The sequence below is a fragment of the Meriones unguiculatus genome, chromosome 2, assembly GCF_030254825.1.
Source record: "Meriones unguiculatus strain TT.TT164.6M chromosome 2, Bangor_MerUng_6.1, whole genome shotgun sequence".
Classification (NCBI taxonomy): Eukaryota; Metazoa; Chordata; class Mammalia; order Rodentia; family Muridae; genus Meriones; species Meriones unguiculatus.
Window position 1 is genome coordinate 38,350,258 of NC_083350.1, and position 20,555 is coordinate 38,370,812.

The 20,555-nt window shown below is 39.1% G+C and overlaps 1 protein-coding gene across 2 annotated transcripts in view; it reads right to left on the reverse strand.

Annotated features, from left to right (window-relative positions):
* Positions 1-5,478: 5,478 nt before the first annotated feature.
* Positions 5,479-20,555, reverse strand: part of Hsd17b4 (hydroxysteroid 17-beta dehydrogenase 4) — a 73,978-nt gene continuing 58,901 nt past the window's right edge. For both annotated transcript variants that reach the window (XM_060377284.1, XM_060377283.1), the window contains exons 22-24: positions 19,076-19,214; positions 11,067-11,194; positions 5,479-5,811 (exon numbers count right to left, since the gene is read on the reverse strand). In XM_060377284.1, coding sequence (XP_060233267.1) covers positions 5,722-5,811; positions 11,067-11,194; positions 19,076-19,214 — 357 coding nt within the window. In that variant the 3' untranslated portion in view covers positions 5,479-5,721. The remainder of the gene's footprint in view (positions 5,812-11,066; positions 11,195-19,075; positions 19,215-20,555) is intronic.

The window sequence follows — 20,555 nt, forward strand, 5'->3', positions numbered from 1 at the left end:
TTATGTTAGTAATGCTTTTCCCTGGGTGCAGCTCCCTTAAGTGTCTTTGTTGTTACTATTGTGTTGTACATATGTATGTGCACATGTCATATGCATGTGTGTGCACATGTTGGTAAGGATATGAACACTTGTGCATACATATGTAAACTCTAGAAGTTGGTGTAGATTGTCATCTTCTATCACACTCCAACTTATTTTTTTAATGTTTATTGTATTATTTCTTTGTGTGTTGCTTGTGTGAGTTTATCTCATTTGTTTTGTTGCATATAAACCCATTATAGCCCCTTTTATCATTATATTTTTGTTTAAAACAATTTTTAAATTTAAGTATATTTTGATAATATTCTTCCCTTCCCTCAAGATCCTCTTCCCCTCCCTACCCACCCAACCTTAAGTTCTTTTACAAACAAATTACAATACAACAAAACCCTTTGAAACCAAGGAAACAAAATCACACCAAAAAAGAAAAAGGAAAGAATACCAAACTATAACCAAATGAAAGTTCTCTTTCTCTCTCTCTTTCTCTCTTCCATACTCTTCTTTTGTGAGAGTCAGGGCTTGTAATCACGGCTTTTCCTTTCTTGTCCTTTAGAATCAGGCCGCTGAGTGTGCCACAGTGGGGAGACGTTTGGGTAACTGCACAGACCTTTCTTTTCATTCCTGGCACTAGAGTGAGTCCACACAAAGCTATCCTGGTTTTGGGTCTCAGGACCAACACCCTGACCTGGTTCTTGAGGGTAGCACCCTACATTCACTGCCAAGGTGCAAAATGCATCTCCAACAGTGTTGGACCCCATAATAGTGCGCCCATTAGCTCCCAGTCACTCTGCTGGGCCTAACAGGTTCATGGACAAAGATACTCATTAAGCCTTTGAACCATATCTGGGGTCCCAGAGATGAGAACGTTCAGGGTGACTGTGCTACAGAACAATACAAATTGATACTTTCTTCTTGTGATGGTTCCTTGCTACAGAGGACTCATTGTGAAGTGATACCAAATTTCCCCTTGCTTATTAAGTGAAATATAAGTCGGCGAGGCCTATACTTTCCAGCCATGGTTGCTGATAACTGTATTGATACCATTTTCTTGAACTCTCTTTCACCCTTTCCAGCAGAGGGACACTCAAATCCCCAGATGTTACCACTGGCTGGCAGGTTCCAGGGTATTAAGTGTCTCTTATTTAGTTGTCCCGATCTCTGAGTTGTCCATGCTTTCAGTCCCTCTCTTAATAATTGTCAGCATTTCCCCATAGTCATCTACCTCAGAATTCAGCTGTACACTACTACTTCTTTGTGGAGAAACAGACAGCTGTTGGCAACATCTGGACATTGCTTTGTCTTCAGAACCTGAAACTTTTTAATATCGAAATGATAAAGCCACAGTTCTACGTATAGCAATTCAGTATTTGTAACATTATAATCTCACTTGTAAAATAGGTAAAAAAAAGAAAAAAGAAAATGAGCTTTTGCATAGAACTTTAAGTTTACAGACTATCCCTCGGGTCTCTCTGTGCTATTTTATAGCAGTGATAACCTAATTAAAACCAGGAGAGAATTTTTCTTTGTCAGCTATAAGATTTTTATCATTAAAATACCAAACATATTAGTTTGCGTATGCAATGAGAAGGAAAAGGGGGAAGATTAGGAAGAGGAACATCTCTGACACGTCATAAAACTGTACTTAATGAATCCTTAATTCATAGAGAAAGTGCTATGTGTGTAGAGCTAGGGTACATTCTTTATACATTCTGTATAAAGAAAGCCAGGAATTAAGAATGTCAAACACTCTGCCCAGAGTGGTTGCAAAACACTGGCAGTCTCCTGCTTCACCCCTCCGTTAGAGCAGTGATTCTCAACCTTACTAGTGCTGAAACCCTGTAATACAGCTCCTCGTTTTGTGGTAATCCACAACCATAAGATTATTTGTGTTGCTACTTCATAACTGTGACTTTGCTACTTTTATGAATTGTTATATAAATATCTGTGTTTTCCGATGGTTTGACCCCCAAAGGGGTCGCGACCCCCAGGTTGAAAACTGCTGAGTAAGAGGACGTTCTGTAATTCCAGACTAAGCAGAAATTCCACCAGCTCTCAGCAACAGCAACAGCTCCTGAGAGCCCCATCCATCTTAATTAAAGAGCCAACTCTAAGGCAAGATCAGATGGGAAGCCATGTTTGGAAATACTGCTTGAAATGCCTTAGAACAGATTATGTGGAGGCCTGGGTGACCTTGTCCTTGCTCCGTCTCTCATACCTGTCCCAACACACCCACATTATACTTCTCAGATTTAAACTACCATTTGCAAATGTGATTTTCTTTTGTGAAAGTGTCAGTTCTAGAAACAAACACTGGTAGTTCTTATCTGAGGCAATCTATTTAACTCATGGGAAAATATCCACTAAGTAACTCTAAGATTCCAACTAGTCCCCAAGAAGCTACTGAGGATGTAGAGTAATTAATTCTAATTTACTTACAAGACATATTCTACTATTGATAATGATCTTTTATACTGATAATGATATTAATACTTTTATAAGTATCAAGAAAAAGTAAAAAAAAAAAAAGAAGTACAATAAGGTTGGATTTACTCGAGTGTTTTCAGCTATTTAAAGTTGGATATTGTCTTTAGTCACATCTAAATCTCTGTTATGCAATACATTAGTTTAATTACATATTCAGTCAATTAGTTTAATTAAATATTCAGTCAATTAAAAGTACTCATGGTCTTAAAAAGTGCTATTTGGGGAATAGTATGTGAGGCTAGAGAGATGGTTCAATGGTTAAGCATATTGGCTGCTCCTGTGGAGGATCCACAACCACCATCTCCTCAAGGCTCCCACATGCTCTTCTAGTCTCCCCAGATACATGCGCGCACACACACACACACACACACACAGATCTAAAAAACAAAGGAGAGCAAATGAAGAGCACACACACACACACACACACACACACACACACACATACACACGATCTAAAAGACAAAGGAGAGCAAATGAAGAGCAAATAGCCCCAAATCAAGCTGAAACATGACGCATAAGGAGATGTGCTCAACCCACCCAAATAGGTTTGTGTACTCTTTAAAAGGACAGAGAAGGAGAGACAGAGGCAGAGGCAGAGGCAGAGGCAGAGGGAGAGAAAGAGGGAGAGAGGAAGAAAGAGAGAGAGGGAGAACCAGAGGGAGACAGAGACTGGTGTGGAGTGTGGAGTGAGCCAGAGAGGAACGAGACATGCCAGACCACCCTCTAATCTCCCAGCTCTTTGACTAGGGGGACTACTTCATTGTCCATGTGTCCTCCTCACCTAGATCACATTTTTAGTCACTCTGTGATTAGAAGATTATCACATTGTGTTATTTTTGCTTTGCTTTTGTTGAGATAGATTTGTATGAAGTATGAGTTTTATGGGGTACATTATAATAACTTTGTACTTACATTCACTGTATAAAATCAAAGATAGTAAACACCTATTTCTAAAAACAGCAATTTTTCCATATTCATGTGTACACGTGTGTATATGTATGCGTGCCTGTTTGCGTGTGTGTGTGTGTGCACATGCAGAGGCCTCAGGTTGTTGTCAAGAATCATTCCTATTTGTCCTTGCACCTTATTTAATGCACCTTCTTTAAGGGTCTCCCAGTCAACCCAGAGTTTGCCTGTATGGCCAGTCTCACAGTCAGCTTGCTCTGGGGATCCGTCTCCACCCTAGGATGGATCACAGGAGACCACCACACCACCCAACGTTTACACAGGTTCTGTAGACCAGAGGTCTGATCCACATGCTTATGCAGCAATTTGACAATTGTGTCATCTCCTGTTTTGTGCTCTGCAGTGTATCTGTGTGTTAGAAACTGAAGACTCAATAATTTTGAAATAGTAGGACTCTCCTCTGGTAGAAAAGCGGAACAGTTTTTCCTCTGCCCTTCTCATTCTCTAATGACCAATATTCTACTCTATTCTGTAAGATCGGTTTATTGTTTCTACAAACAGTTGAAGAGGTGTGACATGTGCCATTTATCTATTTGTACCTGTCTTATTCCACTTAACATAAAGATATCATGCCGTACCATTTTACTGCTGCATGTCCCTGCAGCTGAGTAAATGGGTCCCTCAGACTTGACCTTAGTGTGCAGTGATCCACTCTTTGCCAATTTACTTTTCATAAAGCCAAGGCAGTCTTACAATATTGGACTTTATTATACTAAATTCCTGCTTCCTGCTTATGGTGAGCTTGGGGACGCTCAGTAGTGTCCCAGTAGAAGTAGTTTATCAGCCAAATGCCACTGTTCATTAATGAAAGTGTTGATTATATACCTAGATGCTCGGCCCTTGTCTTCAGGAAGTTGAGTTTTGGACATCTTATCTACCTCTGTGTCAGTCGTAAAGGTTTGTGAACTAATATCCAGATAAGAAAGCATATGATTAGTCTTATGCCCCTTTAGCATTTTGGAATAATTTAATATTGTTGAGTGCACATCAATTCTTATATTCTCCAATAAGCAATATATAAACTTTCTAATGAAACTTTATAATTTCTATTTTTCTCTTTTATTATTTTTGTCTACAAAGTTTACTAGAGACTTGGGATTCAGTGTTTTTACTGGGAAGTGTTCACATATTCCTTCCTCAGCACCTCAAAGCTAAGGTGGGAGGAAAGGTGTGTAGCACAGGCTTTACTGCGCTGAGTGAGGTACTGAGTCAGTGAGAGACAACGATTTCCCTGAAAGCTCCCGGAGAGCACTGAGGTGGGGTGTGCAGCAAGCAGCATGTTCCTGTACAGCCGCCTTCTCTAGGGCCGCTGTGTTCACTCTTCTACACTGTCAGGCTTGGTCCCACCCAGGCAACACTGCCCACTCCAGAGGCTGCTTAGCATTTCTCACTGCGCATTAGTTCAGAGACTTCGTGATCAAATCAGTTCTGGAGATGACTTCACAAACACATGTTAAAGTCTCCTTTACTAGTTTCTCTCACTTCTGTACATTGATAATTGAGATTAACCATCGTCCTAGCCAAAGTGACCCTGAGCACAAGACTGAAGCTCACTCCACCCCAGCCTCACCACGCACACACCCCTTGTCCCTTTGCAGACAAGCCCACAAGGCTCATTCCCAGGTACACTGTATCCAGGGAAACGAAGGGGGAAACAGCTCTGCGATCATGCTTGCTAGACACTATCTTTTAGATTTCCGGCTGCTGGTGGGAGCAAAAATGTCCTATCTTTGGTGGATTTAAAAACATGGTGAAAATATAAAATTTCAAACAGAGGGGATCAAAGAACTATTTGAGAGCAAAAAGGCTTTGTTCTTAAGCACAGCACTATTCTCACAGTGGAAAATGAGTACATACTTGGAAATTCATGAAATACAGGATATCAATGAAGAGAAAAGAAATAAGTGAGACAAGTATTAAAGTAGCTCTTATTCATTCAATTTTCCTTTCAACATACTAATACTATTACAAATTCTACAGAAACCAGACTTGGTTGAAAATTTTTATTAAGATATAGATCTATGAACAGAACAATTACTTGCTAGCTAGATTACAGTTCCTTGTAAAAATAATGTGAAAAATTAGTAGAAAATGAAAATCCAAAAGTTATCTGAAGTCTGAAAATGTTAAGCGATTTCTGCTGCATCTTGTTGATTACCTCACAGAATGCTGGAGCGTAATTTGTAGACAGTATTTAATTATTCCATTTTTGTGAACAGCACAGTGTGCCCTTCAGAGCTTAGCGTAGTCTTTAAGAATCATCTGAAGTTTCTGGCTCAGCATGATGTTCCCTCTGGCCTTCAGTCTTCCACTGAAGAAGGCCTGCAAAGCAGGGGAGGAAGAGCACCAACCGTTACCCTTACACTTGATCTCTTTTTCAAAAAGACAGTTGTTGATAATGACAACACATGTGTCAGTGGCTAGACAAGGCAGCTTCACTCTAGCCATAAGAGTGTAACAGTTATAGACAGCACACATAATTTTAGCTGAGAAAAAAGACTCCTGCATGTTAATAAAAATCATAGACTGAGTTCTCTGACTTGACAGGCCTGAAAATTCTATTTGAATCTACTCTTTTGGATTTATTCTGTTATTACATGTGAATTTGAGAATACACAGATAAAAGATGATATTGCATTCCTTATTTTCAAAATTTATTTATTTTTATCTCATTATTGGTATTCTGCCTGTATATACATGTCTGTGTGAGGGTCCCAAAGCCCCTGGAACTGGAATTGCAAGCAGTTGTAAGCCGCCATGTGGGTGCTAGGAATTGAACCTGGGTCATCTGGAACAGCAGCCAGTACTCTTGACCATAAGCCATCTCATGTAGTTTCTTAATAAATTTCTACTCAGAATTTGAAAGCAAAGTGAAGATACTAGTTACATGTCCACCACACAGTGGCCATATAATGTCATATAAGCTGTGGTGTGTGGGTGACAGCACAGGAACACTGGGGTTAAGCCCAGGCCCTGTCACTTCTTACCAATATGAACCTGGGCAAACCACTTAACCTCTCCGAAGCTCCATCCCCTACACCTCTGAAGACACAGAACAGCAGCACTGAAGTGACACACCTTGTCATGGGTTAGTAATGTGCAAGGTACATGGTAAGAGTGTATGATGTCCTGCAGAAGGCTGACATGCTAAATGAATTCTGTAACCATCTACATTTTAACATTTCTAAGTCTCTCAATAGAATCTAGGTTTTTCTACATATAAAAACATTATCTGAAAAACCAAATATTTTTTAGTTTCCTCCTGTCCGCTATCTAAAGCTTTTTAAAATGGTTTTGAAATTAAAACATAATTATGTCATTTCTTCCCTTTCCTCCTTTCCCATGAACACCCTCTGCTCTCTTTCTCTCAATTTTATGAACTCTACTCCTTTAACTGTTGATACACATATGCATAGTCTACTCCTAAATATATAAATACAACCTGCTCATCTATATAATGTTATATATATATATATATATATATATGTTTTCAGGAATGACCACTCAGAATGGAAAACTGGTTTGGGGGCTCTCCCCAGGGTAAGAGTAGGTCTACTCTCAGCTTCCCTCAGTTGCCTGTGGTTCTGTGTGCAGGTTCCATCCACATCAACAAGTCCTGTTTACGAGCTGGTGAGACTGCACATGTGTAATCTATGGTTGTCTTCTATTTCTTTCTGGTGCCCAAGTGTTCTGGCTAATACTTGCACATTTAAGAGTGGGAGGAGTAACAACCGTGTCCTGCTCATGATCTTACAGGCTTTTGGCTCTCCCTGTGCTACAGGATCCCATCTGTGGTATCCTTTATTGTGGAATCCTTTATTGTGGTAACCCTTTATTGTGCTGGAGTTTGGTCCTTTCATACCTAATTTGATCTGAGCTTATATCATGAAAGGTGTGTTGAGTTTTATCAAATGTTTTTATTGCATTTATAAAGATGATCATGTGATTTTTCCTTCATTCTATTGATATGACATATTAGCATATGTTGAATTATTCTTGCATCTCTGATTGTGGTGAATACTTCGTGTGTGTGTGCGTGTGTGTGTGTATCTGTCTGTGTGCTCACTCTACACACACAGGCTGTTGAGTTTGCTTTGCTAGTGTTTTTGCTGAGAACCATTCTATGTCTATCTAGGACAATGACACATGCATGTGTATCCTTGTCAGGATTGAGTAACAGAGCAGAGCTGTCCTTACAGAATGCCTGTGAAGGACTCCTGTCTTTGCAGGTACTGGGGTCAGTTCTTGTTTAAAAGTAGGGTAAAATTAAGTAGGAAAGCCATCTGGGCCTGGTTTTTTTCACTTTTAAAGTTTTTTTGGATAATTAACATTTATTCTGTAGCTCAATGTTTGGTCTATTCTAGAAAATATTCCATGTGCTGAAGAGCAGAATTCTGTACCTGTTGGATAGGCTGTATACGTTAAGTCATTTGAGCTATGATATAGTTGATCGATAGTAGAGTTTAACTCTGATTTTTGTTTTCAATGAATGATCTATCTATTCACTGTTGTATGGGGTATAGAACTTTCTCATTATTTATTATATTGAAGCCTGTTAGTCCCTTTAGTCTAACAGTATTTGCTTCTTTTAAACTCAGTGCTCCAATATTAGATGCACATTCAATTACAATCATCCCATCTCTTGATGCATTGGCCTTTGCTCACTGTATACTAGGCCTCATCTGTTTTTGTCGTTGTCATCTTTTTCAGATACAAACGTAGCTACACACATCCCCACTCAACATTTCTATTTACTTTGGAATGTCATCTTCCAATTTTTCTTTCAGTTCATTTGATATTCTACTTTGTAAAATGAGTTTCGTGTATGCAGAACCTTGTTAAACCTTATTTTTTAACTTATTCAATAAGTCTGTTTTTTTTTTAGTTGGTGAAATATAAGCATTTATATTTGGTTGCCACTGAAAGGTATAAATTTATGTTGGTAATATGTTGGTTTTCTTCTAGTTTTGAATTCCCAGCTCCCTTTTTTTCCTATCATTTTATAGTTTGGTAGTTGACTGTACTGACAATGATTTTATTTTTTAGCATGTCTGCTCTTCTAATAGGATTTACACTTTTCCTAACTTATGTTACTTCTAGTTGTGGTACTCCCTTAGACACCTCTGTATTGCTGATGTGGTAAGTCTTCAAACTCCTTCCCTGCTGCTTCCCTCTGAAGAAGAGCTTGATACCATAACCTTGCTGACAATTATTTCTCTTCAGGCCTTAAAATGCATCCTTCCATTCTCTCCTGCTTGTTAGACTTACGTGTGATTTGGCACTTTCTCAGGTTTAAAGAATCCTCCTTTGCCGTTTGACAGTACATGTTTCTCCTGATCATATTTACTTGGGAACTCTATGACTCCTGTATCTGGATGTCTGTGCCTTGCCCAACATTAAGCAAGTTTTCAACCACAAATTCACTGAACGGTTTCTGTCTGTAACTCTAACTCATAAGTATACTGATGCAGGTGTCTGATATTTTTATGGTGTCCCACACATACTGAGTCTTTTAATTCTTTTTTTTTTTTTCTCTGTCTGAATGTGACATTCTGAAAGACCTACTTCAAGCTAATATTCTTTTTCCTACTTGATCTAGTTGGGCTTTTTGACTAAAGTTTTTATCTGTTATTGAGCTCTGTTTTCCAAGATGTCTTCCTATTTGAAGAATATCTTATTTATATCATGCAGATCTTCCTAATTTCATTCAACCATAATTTTTGAGCTCTTTTATATAAAAGATTGATTGGCTGATTTATTATGTGTGCATACCTGCATGAACTTATGTGTACAGGTGATCACAGAGACCAGACGGCATCAGCTCCCTTTGAGCTAGAGCTATGAGCCACCTATATGAATGCTTAAAACTGAATCTAGGTCCTCTCCAAGAATGGAGAGTGTTTTTAACCACTCATCTCTCTAACCTCATCTACTTTAGCATCTTAGGATCCATTACTAAAGAGTTGCCATAGTCAAGAGGTTCCATATTACAGCATTTGCTTCTCACATGTGATCTTATGTCGGTCTTATGTTGACATTTATGCTGCATAGTTGAATAAATATTACTCCTACTTTCATAGGACAGCCTTCTTAAAAGCCAAATTTCTCTTGAAAATGTGTCTTAGGATATCGGTTGTTAATGCAATTTTGAGTTTGGAACCCACAGATTCTTTTGACCATCACTAGTGTTTAGGCAATAAAACATCCTCAAGTCAAAGACCTCCTATCTGTACAGATTATGCAAGAGCTGGAGGACTCAAGCAGTTCAGACAGGTGTGGTCTAGACAGCCCAGAGGGTGCGCACTGTGTGATAATAACGAGTGCAGTGACTTCTTTCAGGGACAGCCATTAGCTATTACTGCTGGCCTTGTTACTTGAAAGATTCTCTGGGACTGGCTGCTGTAACATTGATGAGGGGCCTGAAGCACTTGCCATCTGATCATCACTGGTCCAAGTCCAAGCATTTCACAGGGAGAGACACTCGGTTGCATTCACATGCAGTTCTGTCAGCAGACCATAGTGGAGCAGCTGATACAGAAGGCCCATAACGTGTGCCAGCAACAAGTTACAATTCCCTCCTCTCCTGCTGTGGTTGCATATACCCCAAAACCCCTTGCTGTGCACCCTGGGAAAGGAACAACAGCCCGGGCTGGTTTTGTTGTTCCAGTTCTCTCAGTGGTAGTCCTCACCAGGGACTGAGGGAAAGATGCATTTCTTAGAAAGTTTCAAATTTTGAAGATTCTTTGTAAACAGGTATTCTGTATAGCATATACATAAATGTGTAGCTTTTAAACATGTTTTCTACAGTTCTTTCACCTCATGAGTTTTGCTACTATGTGGAAGTGGTTTCTTGATACTTGTGCATTCAAACACTTATCTGAGCCCACTCATTGTAAGGACCAGATAATATGCTTGGGATTTCAGGCAGTATAATCACAAACTAAAGAACTAAATTTTCTCCTCTATGTAAATTACTAAATTAGCTCTTTCAATTGTGTTTGAAAATAGGTAACAGATTCAGAATACTATCAACAATAGGCTCAGATGGTATTCTGACTTAGTGAAGATTTCCACTGGCATTCACTGGAATGCTTCAACTTCAGCAGAACAGTGACTGTTAGCTTAATATCCTGTTTCTAGGTTTTCAATGAGTTATTAAGGCTTTATACTGGCTGAATGCCACTAATACAAAACTTTGACTTCTAAAATGTTTCAAAAATCAAAACTTCCTGAGGAATGAAAATCAAGGTTGGTTTGTTTGTTTTTTTAATTTTTGGAGCATTTCAGATTTCTAATTTTTGGATTAGGGATCCTATGCCAGTAAAATCTGTGGAAAGCTCTGAAAATTCATTAACTGAAAGCTGAAACACTTCAAGCCAGGGATACTCAACTAATATCATTACAAGTTTTACACCTCTAACTGTGTTTTATATTGTTTTAATAAATAGCAAAGAAGAATTATACCCCCTCAAAAAAATCTTTTGAAAAATATTAACTGAAATAGTAATTTTTAAAATATGACTTGCTAATGGGAATGTAAGAATAAACTTGGTAAATGAAAATTTTAAGAACATTACCTTCTGAGGGTCAAGCTTGCCCAGGACCACTTCCATGAAATCCTCATCGGAAATGACGATGGTCACATCAGCGGAGCCTTTTGCAGGGCCTTGGTACACTTCTCCAGAGCCGCTCTTCAGGTCAATGGCTGAGAAAATAAGAAAACAATATGTGTTTCTTTTTTCTCAAAAATATCATAGAACAAAAAGCAAACCAAAACGGAAACTGTTGTCGTTTCCAACTTAGGCAATATTCATGTATTCTATACTTATCCCACTTCTAGAACACACTTTCGTCATTTAGAAAATTTTTGGTGTTGTTGTTGGTTGATACAAGGTCTCCCCCGGTAAACACGACTGGCCCTGAGCTCACAGCCATCGTCCTGCAGTGTGCACCATTAGGTGGACTCTGTAAATCTTTTCAGGTGCTACTGTTCATAAAGTTCTTCAAAACAGTCAAGTCATTAAGTTTTTTTTTTCTTATGAGAAATTTCATATAATAGAAATACTCGTATAAGTATGAATCAAATGTGGAGCAAGTTACTAAAGGGAAGTGAGGTTGCTGGGACGTATATGGCTGAGGCCTTTAAACTGCATGAGCAAAGCCTTTCAGTACAGTAGCATGTGGGGCTGCTTGGACGGCACAATGTGGCCACCCTTCTAACATCTGAATTGTAGCAAAGGCTCTGCCACCTGACTAGCAGGGTTCGAAAACTAAATTTAAAAAACACTTATTATTCACAAATAAATCATAATGTATAATTTTATTCTTAAACATTTTTCATGTACTATTGTTTGATCCTGTTTTTCCTCTCCTAACTCCTCGCAAATCCTTTCCCACACCCTTACGCACATCATGGTCTTTTTCTCTCTCAAAAAAAAAAAGACAAAAATCAAACAAACAAAAAATAATACAGATAAAAGCCAAAACAAAGAAAAAGCACATGCTCTCACACACAGCAGCAGAGAACTCGCTTTGCTTTGACCAGCTACTCCTGGGCATGGGACCTGCCCTGGAGTGTGGTTAATGTACCCAACGAGAGTCTATTGGAAAAAAACGACTTTTCCTTTCTTAGCAGGAATTCATTTAAATGGCAAATAGTTTTTTGAGCTGTGCATGGTCTCACACGCCTCTAATCCCAGCGTTCAGAAGGCAGAGGCAGGTGGATCTCTGTGAGTTCAAGGCCAGCCAGCCAGGTCTAGTGAGTTTCAGGACTGCCAGACTATGTAGAAAGCCTGTCTCAAAAAGAAAGAAAGAAAGAAAAACAAAGAGAGAAGAGAAGTGAAGCAAGGAGAAGAGAAAAAAGAAAAGAAAAAAAAAGGAGATAGGAATGGCACTTTGCACCCACTTCATCACCTCGGAACACTGTCTGGTTTGAACCTGTGCAGGCTTTGTGCATACTGACACAGTCTCTGAGTTCATGTGTCTGTCAGTCCTGTTGTGTCTGGAAAACACTGTTTCCCTGGAGCCATCCATTTTCACCTCCTCTGCATAGGTCCCTGAGCCTTGAGGGAAGGTGTTTTATGCCGTCATCTCATTAGGACTGAGTGCTCCCGAGTCCCGCTCTCAGCACACTGTGTCTCTGTGTTACTTATCATGTACTGCTATAATGGTTAGTTGGTTGGTTGGTTGGTTGGTTAACTAGCTTCTCTTCCATTTGCAAACTTTTTATAGAAAGGGTAACTGTTCCAGAAACAAGCTTAGTACCTGGGGGGGATAACTATTTCACAGTTTAACTCCATTGCTTTCTGTACATTTACAGAGCTTTGCTGAAGCTACATGCAGGAAGTGTGAGCTGTCTCCCATGATTGACATCATGCATACAGCTTCAGTGTCACCTCATGAATGTGTGTTCTCTTTCTCAGGGGTCAGGGCTGCTGCAGCTATGTCAATGCTCCTAGGGAATGTAAAGACCTACAAACTCTCATAAGAAAGACTGTAAGACCATCCAGAGTACTTAACTACCTTTTTGCTTAACAAGTCCTGAAACACTAAGTCACCCCAAGTCTCTGCAGAAGAGAATTTTACCAAGTAAACAAAAAGATTTGAGGAAAAAACACAAACTTAATGATTAGTCTAGGAAGACAAGGAGTAAGGAAGGACCTTTCACTTTGGATGCTTCATTTGTTTCCTTGTTAGGCTTCCAGTGTGACTGTTAGACTAGTATCAGAGGTACCAGAAGTATAACAGGAAGAACAAAGGGCCTGTTCTTACTTTCATGTATTAACTCTACAGTCAGAAAGACAGGTAACAGAAGAGGACAGAAAGGAGGGAGTATGGAAAAGTTTAAAAGAAAGCAAACCTTTGTCAACCAACAGGCTAAGCGTCTATAATTTTAATCCTGCAGAACTCTGCCCAAGGCCCTCTTGGGCGGGTGTACATACAAATCCCACTCAGTAATAAGACTGTACTTCACACACATCACTCTCAGAGGGAAGAAGCAAACCTGGGCAACAGCACTCTGGTGGTTCACACCTTCCCTCACCCAAGACTTGACACTATGACAAGCTAAGACCTAACTCTAATACAAGAAGAAAAAATCATTCTTAGCAAGTGGCTCAGGTTTATGTGGGAGAACCATCCGCCATAATCCTCTAGATTCAGATACCTGTAAGGTCTCACTATAGAAGCACAGATGGTGCACTTCCACTCAATGGCACTGTTTACTGAGTTTACGAGTGATTATAGCTCAAATTTCTGATCACTAAGCCTCTGAAAGAATTCAGAAAAGTCTCACATGGAATTTACCACCTTTCCAGGGAGGGGCAAGATAAAATCACAAAAGGAGCTACAGAAGAAAAAATGTGCTGCTTGTGCCTCCTAGACCTAGGATGGCCAGGTTCTTGAGGGCACAAGCCCATCTTGTCCCCTAATACAACACACTTTTTTGAAGAGAAAGTATTAGGGACTGTTAAGTGGGTGAGTGGGTGAGAAAGAAGGTGCTCTATGCAGCAAACAGTAGCAACAAATGCAAACCTGTTTCATCCAGTAGCCTAGGCTGTCCTCAAACTCATGGGTCATCATCCTACCTCAGCTCCTAAATGCTGCAAGGAAGAAGAGAGCCACCAGTCCCCTCTAAAAATGTAAGATATTTTTAGGAAAAAAAAAGAGACAGACAGACAGCAAGAACACAATACTTTGCTACTATTCTGGCCAAAAGTTCATAAATCTAATCATGAACAGTATCAAATAAATATAAACTAAAGAATATTCTTCAAAATATGTTTTCCAATACATCAAGGTAAGAAGTAAGACAGACAAATGTATCCAGGTTCCAACAGCCAGAGACATAACAGAGTATGATCAGGCCAAACCCACAGTACTGCTCTCTCTCTCCATTTCTCCTGTTGCTACTATTACTGTTATTATTCCTTTGCTTTAAACGACACTATTGGGACAAATGGTGAAGCATTAATAATGTGGTAGAGTAGATAATGACAGTGTATCAGTGTTAACTTCCTGACATTGATAACTGCTCTGTGTCAGAGAATGTCTTTGTTCTTGGAATAACAGAGTAGCCTTCACCCTTACAACCTTAAGTCTCCAAGTTACTCTTAAATACACATAGTTTTACAAAATGGGATAAAATTTTAGCACTCTGAAGTATTAGAAGAGAGATAACTGTTACTTCTCTTTACAATCTTTACAGTTTTATCTCTACACCAGAATTTACTGAATTGAGAAGAATTTGTGAATGTCACATACAGAGGGGACTGAGCTGGTCTGCTCTGAGCATGCAGTCAAGAACTATGCTAGACAGCAGTGGCTGTCACTTCTGAGGAAATCCTTTACTGATAACTACATACCAGATTCTTTCCAAAGACAAGCTGTTCTGGAAATTCACGAGACACTTCTGAATCTCAACCCAAATTCTAGAATCAGCACCTTTACATTTTTGTGTACAAGCCTGGTATGTTGACACATGCCTATGCTTCTGGTTTGAGACCAGCCTAAGCTATATATAAAGCAAGATCTTATCTCAAAAGATAAAGAATTAATTTATGTTTAAGCTGAAATTTTTTTAAAGAATAATCTGATTTTATTTCATCAGAAGATGAATTCCAAACCAGAGCTCATAGATTCTGATGGTCAATGGCTTATTCAAAAAGTGTGGATTCTCAGATAAGGGGGAGAGGGTGGGATTGGGAGATGAGGATGGGAGAGGCTACAGCTGGGATACAAAGTGAATAAACTGTAATTAATATAAAAATAAAAATTTAATTTAAGAAAGTGTGGATTCTTGTCTGCAGGGAAAGCCAGTCCTCAAATCCCTACACCTTCTTCCACATGGAGACAAGTTTCCAAAATGTATGAATACTAACATTCAAAGAGCATCCTGGTCCCACCACTGTCATGCAGTACACCTGGATTCAGTCCAGGTGTATAGTTAGTTCTGGACACTTAATCACAACGAACATCATTAAAATTCAACTAATTCTCTTCACCAAACAATATTCAAATAAAAACACACAGTATCTGCATGATCTTGATATGTAGGTGAGGTCTGTACACACGTTCATGTAATGTAAAAGATTATAGACATGAGATTGGAAAGAAGCCAACCTGCTCCAAGCCATGTACTTAAAGCTATCACTCTAAGGAATACGGAACACATTCTGTCCAGCAGCATGATGTCTTTAGGACACAGTAAGTACTCACAAACGATTTCAATAGTTTGAAGCATCCCATTAATATAAAATATTCAAACAACAAACAAATTATTTGGGAAAGTATATTACATATTTAGCATTACAAATTATACAGCTGAAGCTTGTAAGCCAAATTCTACATAAACAGGAATGATAGACAATCCTCCACAACCAAAGTTTTGTTCCATTTTCTTCCTGCGTGAGTTATCAAGGTGGCAAAGCTAATAAGCTCTGCCTGTGCTTTCCAAACCTCTGCTCACAGCTGTCATGGGAGCCACAGAGCACACAGTCTAGCCCAAACCTTGACTGACCATAATTCTGCCATCACAGTTCATCATCTGCTATGGACACCTGATCTTTGACAAAGATGCCAAAACCATACAATGGAAAAAAGATAGCATCTTCAACAAATGGTGCTGGTCTAACTGGATGTCTACATGTAGAAAAATGCAAATAGATCCATACTTATCAACCTGCACAAAACTAAAGTCCAAGTGGATCAAAGATCTCCATATAAAACCAGACACACTAAATCTGTTAGAAGAAAAAGTGGGGAAAAGCCTTGAACTCATTGGCACAGGAGACAACTTCCTGAACAGAACACCAACAGCACAGGCTCTAAGAGCAACAATCGATAAATGGGACCTCATGAAACTGAAAAGATTCTGAAAAGCAAAGGACACCGTATCAAAACAAAACAACAGCCTACAGATTGGGTAAGGATCTTCACCAACCCTATATCTGACAGAGGGCTGATACCCAGAATATATAAAGAACTAAAGATGTTAAAAAGCAACACATCAAGTAATCCAATTAAAAAATGGGGTACAGAGCTAAACAGAGAATTCTCTGTAGAGGAATACAGAATGGGAGAGAAACACTTAAAGAAATGCTCAGTGTCCTTAGTCCTCAGGGAAATGCAAATCAAAAGGACCCTGAGATTTCATCTTACACCCATAAAAATGGCTAAAATAAAAAACTCAAGTGAACAACACATGTTGGAGAGGTTGTAGAGAAAGGGGAACCCTCCTCCACTGCTGCTGGGAATGAAAACTTGTACAACCACTCTGGAAAGCAATCTGGCACTTTCTCAGACAATTAGGAATAGTGCATCCTCAAGATCCAGCTATACCACTCCTAGGCATATATCCAAAAGATACTCAAGTACACAATAAGGACATTTGCTCAACCATGTTTGTAGCAGCTTTATTTGTAATAGCCAGAACCTGGAAACAACCCAGATGCCCCTCAACTGAAGAATGGATACAGAAATTGTGGTCTACATTTACACAATGGAATATTAACAATAAAAAAAAAAAAAAAACAAGGAAATCATGAAATTTGCAAGTAAATGGTGGGAACTGAAAAAGATCATCCTGAGTGAGGTATCCCAGAAGCAGAAAAACACACAGGGTATATACTCACTCACAAGTGGATATTAAACATATAATGTAGGATAAACCTACTAAAATCTGTATACTTAAAGAAATTAATCAAGAAGGAGGACTCTGGCTAAAATGCTCAATCCCCATTCAGAAAGGCAAAGAGGATGGACAACAGAAGGAGAAAACAGGGAGCAGGACAAGAGCCTACCACAGAGGGCCTCTGCAGGGTATCAAAGCAGATGCTGAGACTTATGGCCAACCTTTGCACAGAGTGCAGAGAATCTTATGAAAGAAGTAGGAAATAGTAAGACCTGGAGAGGAACAGGAGCCCCTCAAGGAGAGCAACAGAACCAAAAAATCTGAGCACAGGAGTCTTTTCTGAGACTGATACTCCAACCAAGGACCATTCATGGAGATAACCTAGAACCCCTGCACAGATGTAGCCCATGACAGTTCAGTGTCCAAGTGTGTTCCATAGTAATGGGAACAGAACAATCTCTGACATGAACTGATTGGCCTGCTCTTTGATCACCTCCCCCTCAGGGGGAAGCAGCCTCACCAGGCCACAGAGGAAGACAATGCAGCTACTCCTGATGAGACCTGATAGACTAGGATCAGAAGGAAGGACAGAAAGACCTCCCCTATCAGTGGACTTGGGGAGGGGCATGCGTGGAGAAGGGAAGGGAAAGAGGGATTGGGAGGGGAGGAGGGAGGGGGATACAGGGGGGATACAAAGTGAATAAAGTGTAATTAATAAAAATTTTTTTAAAAGAATTGGCTTATTGAGGCTCAACATCATACATTTACTTTGTAGGGCTTAGTTAAATATTCTGAAGAGATAGTCTTAGCCCATGATAAATTTAAAGGCAACTCAAAAAATTTACATGTTTTATATGACAATTATAGTTTTTGAATGCTATCTTCAGTCTGCCTTGAAAAATTTTTATTTTTCTGTTATATTAACTGTCTTTGCAATTACTGTTATTATAAATTTCTGTTTTTGAATATTATAGACTATATTATTTCTCTGGGAAAAAAAATACCCTGTAAGCAGGTTTTCCCATGTTACTATAAAATTTAGGAGACAAGAGCTGCTAGACTCTCACTGAAAATATTCTTTTCCATGGGCTTCCAGGACAAAAGGTAAATGTAACCAAAACGTTCCATGAAGTATTCACTGATAAGCCTGATTTCTCCCCCAATCCTACAGAACATAATGAAGACAGAACAGAAGGAGATGTAAGAGGACTGGAAACATGCTTCACTCTTTCTAATCTTCCAATTCTTCTTTCTTCAGAAAATGGTCCTGGGACTAATCATCACAGTCATCGTGACACAGAGCCCATCACTAGCTGATGGAAACTGTGGATGTGGACATACAAAATGCCAAGTGTACTGACTTTAGGTATTACAACAGAAACATGAGCTTACAGCAGCTGTGTCTACACGCACTGGGCCTACACAGTCAACAGTCAGTGGTGAAATAGGGGGTAGTTTCTCTTGGGATCCCAGCCCTGGGGAACTATTGGATACTGATGAAGGCTGGGAGGTGGGGCACTCAGTCATGTCTTCAGCTGTCAGCCGCCAGGGACTGCACCATTGTAATGCATAGTTCCACACCATGCTCATATGCTCACATGCACAGCTTTGGTTAAAGTCAGTGGGTCACAAAACAAAAATACATGAATGTGAGAAAGGAATTGGCAGGGTTGGGGTAGATAAGAGTAGGTAGAACTGCATATATATATATATATAGAGAGAGAGAGAGAGAGAGAGAGAGAATTGCATGAACAAATGTCAAATAACGTATGTCATTTAAGAAAAAATGCATGCCTTTGAGTGACGTAAAACCTATTAGTTCTCATGGAAAACAACAAAAAACACTATGTAGGTCAGACTTACCTGCTTTCAAAGGAACTACTACTGATTATAAAACATACTTTATCTCCACTGAAAGTTACCTTATAATAATACAAAGTCAGGAATATTACTTACTCCACTTGGCTGCAACATTCCCACCTTTCGTGATATGCCATTCAAATACAGCATTTACTTTCTTTACCACCTCACGCCCTATGTCCTTAAGGCGGTGACTTATTTCCCCAAACACAAGAGCACTCTGAAGCTCTCCACCCTGAGAAAAGAGGAAACCTTATTTGAAAACTTCACAAAGAAATTATTACAAATTCATACACTAAAAGTAGTCTTTAACCTGTTCGTAAACACAGCTAAACTATTTTATGCACAGTAGGCTTATTTCACCTGCCAGAACTGCTTTACCCTTCCAGAATATTTCAATTTTTTACTATAATTTTAAAATAATACTTCAGTGTAAGAATAAAGTGCCTCCTGTATGAGCATGAAGTCCTGACAGGAAGTCCTGTGTTAAAAGCTGGATGTGGAGACACATGGCGTAACCCCAGTGCTGGGAAACAGACCAAGCTGATGCAGGACTCGCTGGAAGCCAGTCCAGCTGAGAGGGTGAGCTCCGGGTTCAGTGAGGGACCTTGTCTCAAACGTAAGGGGAGAATGAACTGAGGAAGACCTTACGTCAACTTCTACATGTGTGCCTACTCAGGTGAGTGCACCCAATCACCTCACATACAAATTAACTCATTAAAAAATAGTAAGTAAACTGTGTACCTATGTCTAATTAACCTCTATAAAACACTGAGCAAATAATCAAGCTCTATGGTCATTTATTTGCTCATAAAAACACGAGTAAATTCTATGAAGCCTTTAATTTTTTTTTTTCTGGCAGTAACACTTCATAGACTTTCATCTTAGATTAATCTAAAAAGACATTAATTTTTGTTAGTTATGTAATAACATGTTTCATGATTGAAAAAGATCATGGGTATGAAAGTGCCAATATTATTAAGTTAATATTTTGGACATAAAATATAAATATTTTTATCAAAAGCCTTAACCTTACTAAAAGATAAATAAGACTATCATCTTCATATCTGCATACAAACTTCTAAATCAAGAAAAATAGGTTATTTAACTGTTGGTATAATGTTCTTTAAAATGTATACACCTTACCCTTGTTCATTCAAATGCTGATCCTCCCCCCCCCCCCCCGTTTCAATCTGGATATTGCATTGTGATACTCATTCTAAGCATCCTGTCTCAACTCTGTGTAAACAGGCCAAAATAAAGCAACTAGACACAATGTTAAGCTGGGAGGAGCCAGAGGGCAGGAAATGAGTGGGAGGAGAAAAGGGAGAGATCTTAAACCGAATTGGAGAGATGGACTGGACCTAAGATTTCACGAAAAGCAAGTATAATGTGGGAAATCTAAATGTTAGGAAACTATGAGGGCTTGGAGGTTTAGGATAGAGTAGCTATTGCCCAGCATTGTGTTCTAAGTTAACTAAATAAACCCAGTCTTTGTGTGGTGATTTGGTTATATGGCTGTCTAGGATTAACAGCAAGCTTTACCAGAAGATAAATCCATAGTAAATATTAATAG